Source organism: Platalea leucorodia (genome assembly GCF_965183815.1).
Source record: "Platalea leucorodia genome assembly, chromosome: 7".
Lineage (NCBI taxonomy): Eukaryota > Metazoa > Chordata > Aves > Pelecaniformes > Threskiornithidae > Platalea > Platalea leucorodia.
In genome coordinates, this window is record NC_138829.1 from 38,496,330 (window position 1) to 38,507,292 (window position 10,963).

The window sequence follows — 10,963 nt, forward strand, 5'->3', positions numbered from 1 at the left end:
CCGATGGCGGAAGGGCCTGGCGAGGGGGCGGCGTAGCCGGGCGGGCGGGGGGAGGCGGCGGCCGTCGCCGAGCGCGGCAGGAGGGGTCGGCCTGCCATGGCGGGCCGCGGCTCCGGCTCCTCGGAGCACCTGGAGCGGCTGCACGAGATCTTCCGGGGGCTGCACGGAGACCTGCGGGGCGTCCCCGAGCGGCTGCGGGGCAGCGCGGCCGGTGAGGCGGCGGCGGCGGCGGCGGCGGCGGGGGGGGGGCCGCTTGGGGCAGGGCGGGGCGGCGGCGGGACGGTGCGGGGGCAGCGGGCTGGGCTTCACCGGGAGCGGCTCTCCCCGTCGCTGGGGAGGGGCCCGGCGGCGCTTTCCCTCCCTCCTGCCTGCCGGGGGAGCTGCTTTCCCCTCCGGCTGGGGCGGCCCCGCGGGCGGCCGGGCTCGCTGCAGGGCCGTTGCGGGGAGTCGGGGCTGCTCCTCCCCAGAGGAGCAGCGTTGTTACCGCCGGGAGGGCAGAGGCTGTTTCAGAAAGCCGGGGGGGGCGGGGGGCAGGCGTTTGCCAAGGCGGCGGCGGGAGCTCGGGGCATCGCCGTCGGCCGGCGCCGCCTCGGAGGGGGCGGGCGGCGTTGCCAGGTCTGGCTCCGCCGCGCCTTGCTTTCAGTTGCGGCTCTGCTGGCTTTGCTCTTGAGTATGGGGCCTGGTCGTGCAAAGCCCCCCCCACCCGAGGAGCACTGGGGCCGGCGTGTCGCTTCGCCTCTCTGGAGCAGCTCCTCTTGCCTGCCAAATTTCAGCTCGGTAGCCAAGCACCGCTGTGCTGGGCTTTCGGCTTCAGTCCCGTCCCTGAGGAGGAGGTGTTATTCGGACGTTATTTCATGCTGTTCTACGGTGAACTGCCTAAACTGCAGTGCTTTGGGTTTTTTTCCTTTTCTTTTTTTTTTTTTTGGTCATTGTTGGACTCTTGTTTAAAATCTCAGCAGCAGAATTAAAGCAGTTTTCATTATCACAACTGTCCACAACCATTTGCAGACTTACTGGAGAAGATTTGCACTTTAAATGACTCTTTTTAAAAGTCTGGTTTGTGCACTACCTACCCACAGACTAGAAAAAACTATCAAGCTACACAAAGTTATATGAGAAGCAAAATGTGATTTTACAGGTATTTTTTATACCATACCAGTAGTTAAAACACCCTGCCAGAACACTTCTCTGTAGGACTTGGCGTTGTACTTTTAATTCAGTTCTTAATACTCGGCAGTGTTCTGGGAACCGGAAAGGGAAGTGATCTGACAAGGAGAACTTGACCAACGTCACCGAATCTCTTTGATGAAATACCTCCTTCACGTGAGAAACATGATACCCGGTTGTCACGAGCTGCGGTAGCTCGGCTTGGGTTTTGTACCACAAGGATGAGTAGGGGCTATCACCAGCCACGTTCTGCGATAGCCTTGGCGTTCTCCCAGGATTGACCAGTTTCATGTGTTTAGGTGTAAAATCATAAAAATGGTTTGTTCGGAATATACCAGTCTGTGCTAGATAGCGCAGGCTATGAAAAGCTTAGTGTTCCACTTCTTGCCTGGCTTTCCGTTTAATAATGACTTAAATTCAGGGTCACAGTCCTCGTCATCAGCATTTCTGGAAAGTTTGGTGCAAGAAAGATGTTCAGACCTGCAAATGACAGCTTTCAAAGCTGGACTTAATTTTTTTTAAGGTGGACTTAATTTCACTAGCGGTCAACAAGAATAAAAAGCATAAAAGAAGAAATACCCTTACTTGGAGGAAATCCTTATTTCCTTGTAGAAAGGAGAGTGGTCGGTTTCTTGGTGAAGTAAAGCTTTGCCAGGTCTCCGTGGAACTGGGGTAGTCCTCAGCAGTGAATTCTGAGCAATGGGCTTAAATGGGGTATTTACAGGCAGCAATTTTTGCAATGCTTGTAGATTTTTTTTTTTCCCCCAACAGGTTACAGATAATTGCAAACTGATTTTTCAGACATGCTATGAATTTTTAATATGACTTTTCTTTAAATTTGTTGCTGCAAAAATCCTGGTAATATTTTTTGGAAATATTTCTAAGAGAGTTTAAGGTAAGTCAGGGATTTGTCTATCTGGTGGAGGCGTTCCACTCTCCTAATGTGCTTTGCTTCTTGTACATACGGGGAGGAGGGTGTATCTTTATTTTTCGAGTTATCTGGTCCTGAAAACTTTAGGAGGCAATAAAAAGATACCTTGCATACTCTTTTAAGATGATTGGCACACTCCCAAGCTCAAGGGAAGACAGAATCTATAGTCCTTGCGACGTCTTTGAGGGGCAGAGGTTTGGAAATGCTGTTTCACTCTGTATAAACAAGACAACGAATTCCTAGCTCTAGAAACAAATTTTTTCCTTCCGAATTCATAAGAAGGCATTTTAAGCAGCCTGGATCAGTTTCAAATATAGATACTTTCCTCTAAATTAATTCAGTTAGCGGTCCTGTCCAAGTGAATCTAACTGATTGGAAATGAATGAGTTAAATGTTGATGACCAGGTAGGTAATGTTACTGTGGCTTAGGTACTTTTTACCTTTACTTCATTAAAAAAGTTCTCTCAATGTACTTTGAGTCGCAGATTGACTTCAGAGTGATGTGAATTAAACTGCTCAGTGTATTCTGGCATTTCTGTTAGGCCAGATCCAGTATAATGCTTTCAGGCCACATCGCCTGTTTTCTTGTTGGCATACAGGCAAAAAAGTCTAGAACCATTGCTACTTGACTTCTGGAAACTAGCATTTCTTTGGCTGCTCGTTTAGAAGTGCAGCGGTGTCTTAATCCGCTTGGGGGACACAAAGAAGGTAAAATATTGCTTTTTTTTTTCGGTGCTGGACCAGGTTTCAATTAGTTTGAGGCAGCAGTTGTTTTAAGAGGGCACTAGTTATACTGGATTAGTGAAATGACCTGTATGAAACCAAATGACTTCTGAAAGCTGTTTTCCTGCAGTTCAGGTCCATGATTTCACTTGCAACCCAGCTACACAAATAATGGCATCAGCAGAAACGTACGTGGTGGCAAATCGTGGAGGAAGTTGAGGAGAGTGTATTGAGGAGCCTCAGAAGTCAGCGTTTCCTTCTGAATTAACTGGGATGTGAAACTGCGTTTCTTGATACCAGCTAGTGTGTAATATGTTAACAGTCACAATGTAGCTTAGTCTGTAATAATTCTTGAAAGGATAGCTTCTTGTTAGATGATGGTTTCGAATTCTGTCTTTAAGTTCTCTACAGGCCAAATTCTGGGGCTTAATATGAATTTGAACTGAAAGGGCAAGGCTACAGCTTAGGCATGTCGTGTATATGAGAGGAGCTATGTAAAAATGTTTTCATCGCTTCACATTTTTTTCCTAGTCTCTGTTGAGAGCTCGGTGGTTTAAAAACTGCTTCTTTCGCAGATGGCCGTATTTACAAAAAGGTATCATCACATCGTTTTTTTACTGCACTGATGTTTTCATAATGTTATCTTTAATTTTGTCTTTTAAGTTAAATCAAATTAGAGAAGTTTTACCAAGACGACTGTCTGCATTTTTTGCTACCCCAAATTTTATTTAAGACTGACTTATTCTCTCCTGAGAGATTAATTAGGCTAGTTCATACTTATCAGACTTCTGATAGAATTTTTTTTCATTCATCAGTATTCTGCAAGAGTCCTCTGGTGGTTGTCTTCAGTGCTTTTGCAAAAGCTTATAAACCATATATTTTTGCTCCATTCAGATAACAGAAGTTTCAGAATTCTACTTTCATTGATCGTGGAGATTTATGATAGTTTTTTAACACATGCAAAATACATGTCTTAAGGTTTTGTTTAAAAATAGAGTAACAGTGGTGAAGCTCATTCTTTGCCCTCCAGAGCCCTAGGTACAAGGACCTTAGCGAATGTCTGTCGCAAACAAGTAAAATGTCTGGTTTTGGCTGATGAAACAAGTGATGTCATTCCAGAAGAGGGAAGCATTTTGGCATCAATCTGTGAACCCGAGGTGATATCTTGATGGCATCTTTAATCTCCAAGTTCTCTAGCATGCTTATCCCCTTTACCTGGTTACTTAATGACCACGAGAACGCAGAGTGCCCTATCTGCCAGGAACTTCAGGGCTCGCTTGGAAATGTAGTTTGACTTGATGTTCTGTTCAAATCCAAATTACAGTTTCAGCCTTCAGTAATCTTGCCAAATGTGTGCAAAAAATAAGAAATATTTATGAGCTGTTACCAACATGTCCTCTTTATTATCCTTTCATGTTAAATGTTTTTCAACACGCGATTCGGTCAGTGGAGATTGGAGGATAATAGGTCAGAAAAATATTTCAGGTTTGAAAAATGACTTCTTTTGTCTACCAGAGGTAGTGGCCAGCATTTGGAAGGGTGGTTTCTGCTCTCTCCCCCCACCCTCGCCTGATAAGTTGTCGTAAGAACAGGCTGTTCCTGTTTGAGGCGGATTTTGACTTGGTGTCTCTGTAATCAGCCATCTGTGGCAGCTTCCTTGTCTGTGATGGATTGAGTTCTGTTGTCATTGCTCCATAGTTTGTCTGACATACTACTTTTTCTTCCACAGAGGAGAAGAAAAAACTAGTTCGAGAATTTGATGAGAAGCAGCGTGAAGCAAATGAAACGGTAAACATAAGTCTAGACTTCTGGCCTTTCGGACCAGTTGAAACACTGATGCCTTAAAAAGGACAGTACTTCCAAATTTTACTCTCCTTATGGTTCCTATGCTGGCAAGCAAATGTTGTATTTTCTTTAACATTTGATTCATTGATCTGATCGATGTGTCTGTGTTTGTCAAGACTGTTGTATGTATCTCTATACATGTATAGATACAGACAAATATTCTTACCTGCGTATTTTTTCTTCTGAGTGCTCGGTTTGGATATCGCCTTCCCTTTGTTGAACAAAGGAGGGTGACAGAGGTGCAATTACAATTGCTAGAGATTGTAGGGAGGGCATGTAGAAAATCTTTTTTTTTCCTTTTTTTTCTCCCCCCCCCATCTTTTTTCATGTTGGTCTTAACCCAGCTGATCGTTCTATAATAGTCTGATGGTTAAATATTGGGGATCTTGAATATTTGAAACCTCTATTGTATAGGCTTCCTGGAGAGCAGGTAATGTGGACCTGCACAAAAAACCCATGTGACTTGTCTTTTTAAGCAAGATATTAGGGATTAAGCTTTCTTTTCTTCTTAATGTGCTATTTGTTAGGATGTTTTTGAGTCACAGCAGAACATTCTTTTGGGAGAGATGCTTTATTCCTCTCAGTTACTGCGTTTTGTTGACATGTATCTGTGTAGGTGATGTATGAGATGTAGAGTTCATATCGTGAGAGAGCTCACGTTGGTGGACAGCTTTAAGCATTGCGAATTTGTAACAACTGTCGCCAAAAGTTGATGTGAAAATTCACACATCCACAATCCCAGGGTTTACAAATCCTAACTCCAGTTGCCAGGCCCGGATGCTCAGAGTATGAATTTAGTGGCGTGCTACCTATGCAGTAGATCTCTGTTGCATAGATATGATGAGAAGCTGACACCCATCCGATAAATGCTTAAATAATATGAAAGTGAGAACTGCACGTATTGACGTTATGGAGTGACGTTTCAGAAAATATCAAGCATTTAAGCTTGGCGATTAGGTTTTTTTCTCCTTTTTTTTTTTTTTTTTTTTTCCTTGAGGCATTGTGTATCTGAAAATCCATGTGGGCTGGACAGCATTAGGCAGCATGGTATACTCAGTACTAGATGGGGGGTATAGGTTTTGGAGTTAATCCCCCCCAATAACATAAAAATATGTGAATCCCTTCATCCGGTGGTGAGCTCTGGGTATAGCTGCTCATAGGAATAGACTTGGCGCTTTAAAAAATAAACACACTTTCTTTCATTAAAGCTGCGGGAAATGGAGGAAGAACTGAAGTATGCTCCTCTGCCTTTCCGCAACCAAATGATGAGCAAAATCCGGGCGTACAGAAGAGACCTCTCCATGTTCCAGAGAGAGATGAGAAGCACAGATTTGGGATTGGGCCCTGGAAGTCAAGGCGATATGAAATATGGAATCTTCTCCACAGAAAATGAACAGAGTGTAAGAATTGGATATAAATTCTATTTAACATTGCTGTGATTGCTTAAAAAAAAAATTCCAGATATATTGTTTACAGTGTTTATACTTCAATCCACTTAGCTTCTGTGATTGTATCACTCCCTGCCTATCTCTCTGCATGTAACATGAATATCTCAGGGAGGGAGAAAGAACAGCTGGAACTCAAAGGAGAGCTTTTCTGTTCTAAACCAAAGATATGAGTATCATCAAAATGGAAGTCCTTGAATACCACGTGGTTAGTAACTTATGCAACGTTCTGTACTGAAATGCTTTATTTAATCATTCCCCTACAGTGGTGAAAACACAAAAGTGATGCTACGGACTGAGAAGAAAGGTTACTTGATCTAGTTCTAGTCTCCAAAACTAGCAAAGTGTGTGAATCATGCGCTGTATAGGTTCTTTGATGGAGTTCTCTTTTAAGCAATCTCAGCGTAAATAATTTCAAGCAACTAGAAGAATTCATCCCCTATCACTTTGTTCACTATGGATGTGCTGCTACAGTGCCAGCAATACAGCAGTTTCTTTGTTTACCAGATATGCTCAGATATATTTGAGCTAGTGAGACTGAATCTGCTTATTATCTTCACAGTGCTGTCATCTGTACAGTTCACGGAGGTGGGCTTTTTGTTCGCCTGCCTTAGATAAGGAAGGTTTGAGGGAGGCTCTTTACTTCGTATCTCGTTCTGCAGTAGCTTGGTAAATTTTTGCATTTGATTCCTCTTGATTGGTTCCTCTACAACCTGAGAGCAGGGTGGGAGATTAGACTTTCTGAAGCTTAAGAAAATACTTTATTTTGAGCTACCTTTTGACCCCAAGGTCAGCAAACATTTCTTATCCTCTAGATGAGGCTACTGGCATGAAAAGAGGATCTTCGTTACTTAGCAGTCCATCTGTTAGTGCTGTTTGTTCCTAATCATTTTGACCGTGTAAACTCGTAATGATCTCCCTGGCAACCAGCTGTGAAGTCACAAATAAGACTGAATTTAGATACGGATGGAAGGAAAAGTTAGCATCTGGAAAGCAAAGATGTTATTTCCATGCAAATGTTCTTTGATGGAAAAGCAGATTGTTGCAAAGACAGTTTTTTGTAACTGTTTTAACTCTTTGGTTGTGTGCCCTCCTTTTTCAATGTTTCAGCAGATTTGGCCATAGTCTTACAACGTGAACAAGAACTCTTTCAAAATGAACTGGGCTACATCAGTTAACATAAGAAGCATGTGCAGCTGATACAAATGGATGGCCTATGGAGTCACGTCCTAACTTTTTAATGTGTCAGAAGCCTAATAACTCTCTCTTTTTGCTTAATAGTTAAGCATGTGTTATTTTTCAGACTAATCTGCAGTCACAGAGGGTGCTGCTTCTGCAGGGAACAGACAGCCTGAACCGAGCCAGTCAGAGCATTGAGCGCTCGCACCGAATTGCTGCTGAAACGGATCAGATTGGCACCGATATAATCGAAGAACTCGGGGAGCAGCGGGAGCAACTGGAACGCACCAAGAGCAGAGTAAGCAGGGAAACTGCGGGCACTGTATTGAAACAACGTGATGTTAGCTTAGTGGGAACTGTATGCCAGTAATTAATCTCAGAGACCTCCCTAGACGTGGTAATCCAATTGATGTTTCTACAGACCAAATCCAGGCTGCCACATTTCTAAGCTGTGCTCATAAAAGGGAGAAAATTACTCTAGAAGGGCCCAAAGCATGATGGCGAAACGTCTGCTCCTGTGTCTGTGCAAGATTGGATATTAGACCTATAAACCACAGCTAAAGAAACCCAGCATTCCTGAAAAAATTAGAGATTTTAAATAATGCTATGGAGTTGCCCACCACTAGATTACTAGTGAAGGTTTGCACTGGGGACGCAGTTAGCAAGTTCTTCTAATGAAATGAAATTTAATAGAAGCTTAATTACTAACCTTCCAGTATTCATAAGTTAGCTAAGGAGGGAGAAGGTGGTGTCAGACAAGAGGCCTGTTCCTCATCCTTGGGTCAAGAAGCTCTGCTTCTACTGTGGAAGCTTTACGAAGTAGTTCATTTGTTTTGTGTACACACGTGTGAAACTGAGAATTTGATTTTTGAAGTAACAAACTGATGGGATTTTCTGTGTGCACAAGGGATCCCGAGTGTCAGGCGTTTAGGTGAGCGACTTGCAGGGGGACGCTGAGTTTGGCAAGTAAGCACGCTCAGCCAGAACAGAAAGCATACCCCTTTTCTTGGGAGTTACCTCTGCTCATTGCAACAAAGCCTGTGGCTTTTTCATTTAAGTAGTTTTTCAGTTTCAGTCAGGGTTTCATTTGCCCTGCTCCCAGATTTGGGTTGGAGAGCAGGAAAGGAAATGTGATCTTAAAATTTGTAGGTATAGTTTTTGTCTGTTCTTTTTCTAGTTAAAAATATTATAGTCCTTCAAGCATGTCAGTCTATCCACAGTTGTTCACGAAGCTGTGACTTTTATTGCGAGCCTTTTGGGCATTATATTGCTGAATTGTATTAAACACGCGTTCCAACCAGAAGCAGACTTTCTTCTTGCTTGGTCTTTCATAGCAAAGATTGGAAATCTAGTATGCTTTGGATGGACGTGGTAGTTTTCTTCCCAGCTTGGTCCGGTCCATCTCAGTGCAAGGTAACGTACCTACAGGGCCAGTTCTGCAGTTGAGGGCAATAGGTTAAACTGCAGGGGAGCTGCGCGGGCCAGTGCCTGTGTGCTGCGACGGCGAGCGGCCTGGCTTAGCTTTCACTTCCCTTGAAGCTTTGGAAGCGGAATAGCGAAATCTTAGCTGGAGACGTCCAGCGGCCATACATCGTGAATCCTGACCCTGTTTGTGAGACAACAGCTTTTTTAGTTGTCCGTAACCTCACTTAATTACTTATTTAATCCTTAATATTGACTGAGAAATACTTGGCAGTTCATTTGAGCATTACAAAGCTGAAATGGATCACCTATTAACAGAGCTCATATCCACTGGGTCACTTAGACCTGTCAGTGCAAGGTGGTTCTTTCCTTGCTAGAAATGGAACAGCATTTCAAACAGTTCCAGAAATGCACTGGGGAGAACACGTCAGTGGCATTTTCTTCTGGTGTCAACAACTAAAATAATGAAATAAAACGTAATGAAAGGAGCTAATACCAACTTTCTGATATTGTAGATCAGCGAAAGGGGCAGAAAGTGAAGCTAAATTGCATTATCTTTGTACGTATCTAAGGGAAAGTATACATGAAAGTCGTATTTCCTCCTTAGAAAGGAGACAATGCTTCCAGCTTGTGCTGTGCGCAGAGAACAGTGTTGTCTCTGCATTTTGAGAATACACGGTTAGCCTTCCTCCCGGTATTAATCGCAACTTTTCAACACCAGCTCCTTCCAGGTGCATCTTTACAGAGTTGCTGTGTACTTGTTCAACTGGCAAATAACTTCTGTTTCTTCTTAGTTGGTGAATACAAGTGAAAACTTGAGCAAGAGTCGCAAGATTCTACGTTCTATGTCCCGGAGGTGAGTAGCGTGGCGGCTGACTTCGAGCAGCACTCGGCAGGTAGCGTCGTTGCCTGCCGATTTCAGGCAAAAACCAAAGAATAGAGCGTCAGCTGGAACTGCGGGGAGGTTTTAGGGAATGTGTAAACAGATTGTGTGCCCATGTGCAGATGCTAATTTGTTTTCCCCTCTCTGCTAATAACTTAATGGAGTACAGGTAGTTGAACACTACTGAATTTGTGCTGCTCATTTAGGATAATACGGGGTCTTTAACCCTCCTGTATGATAAATTGTGGCGAGGGGAGGGGTTTGGCCATAAGCAAGTTACAGTGACAGCTAATGGTAACTTCAGCTGCAGCTCCTCGTTACTCGGGTTGGAAAGAGCTGTGCCGTCAGTCACGGCAGCATGAAGTGGTTTAGATGTCTGATGACACAGACAGAGCTGTTTAGCCCACAGTAATGCCCAAGAGTAGCTAGACCGTCACAGGAGAAACTCTGAGCCTGACCGTATACTATTTTGACGACTAAAGCTTCGGCTGCTGAAGTGTATTTATAGTTCCCTAACTATACGGTTTAATTGTCCTTATAAACCAGTTCATGGAGCATATTTCCAGTAGGTACTTCTGGCCTAACAACCTTTCCTTTATTATACCTGTTGCTGAAGGGAGCTACGATAACTGTGCAACTTTCAACAGTAAAAGCACATTATTGTGTTGAGATGTTATAGTTCTACTTCAACTACATAGTTCCAGGTAAAAGCACCCGAAGGTGGGTTCTAGCACAGGAGTGTCACTGATGTTTTCCTCTTTGTGTATCGAATGAGGAGGCACATACAGAGCAGAATGATCTGCCTTACGTGGGGCGGGGGAAGAGGAACAGAACTGCTACTGTTGAAGTATGACTTAAGCAGAATTTCCGGGAAAAACATGAGTAGGAAACTACCGAGTTTGTCCCTTCCTGCTTGTTACGAGCCACTCGAATAGCACTTTGTGGTCTAGCTGAAACCGGGAGTAGGCTTAGTGAAGGTATGATGGTGATCAAGTTATCTAGAATCTGCTTTCATAGTCAAGGGGAAAAAAAAAATAAAGCTATCTTGGATTTTTTTTTTATTATTATTTTTTAACTCTAGAGTAACCACTAATAAGTTGTTGCTGTCAATTATCATCATCCTGGAACTAGCCATCCTCGGAGGTGTGGTCTACTACAAGTTCTTCCGCAGCAGATGAATCTCCCTGAGTGAGATGAGCTTTTCCACTGCTGAGGGACCGGGTGGGGACGCCTGTTCCCTTTGAACATCTGAGGATTGAACTGTCTCGTGAGACAGCGTGTTCAACTGAAACTGTACTGACACTAGAGAGACAGAGAAGGGGAGTAAAAGAAAAATGCAGAGACAGACTTGAACTACTGGTAAGATTA

General features: G+C 43.7%; 1 protein-coding gene across 2 annotated transcripts; it reads left to right on the top strand.

Annotated features, from left to right (window-relative positions):
• The first annotated feature begins 37 nt into the window (after positions 1 to 37).
• Positions 38 to 10,959, top strand: VTI1B (vesicle transport through interaction with t-SNAREs 1B). Of its 2 annotated transcripts, none has more exons than XM_082318507.1 (6): positions 38 to 211; positions 4,551 to 4,609; positions 5,875 to 6,066; positions 7,415 to 7,588; positions 9,507 to 9,568; positions 10,677 to 10,959. In XM_082318507.1, exons 1-6 carry the CDS (start codon positions 97 to 99, stop codon positions 10,771 to 10,773), a joined length of 699 nt encoding a protein of 232 aa, XP_082174633.1. In that variant the 5' UTR covers positions 38 to 96; the 3' UTR covers positions 10,774 to 10,959. The 2 variants fall into 2 exon arrangements, with proteins under 2 accessions (XP_082174633.1, XP_082174634.1); XM_082318508.1 differs by having other exon boundaries at positions 10,727 to 10,835.
• The last annotated feature ends 4 nt before the right edge of the window (positions 10,960 to 10,963 follow it).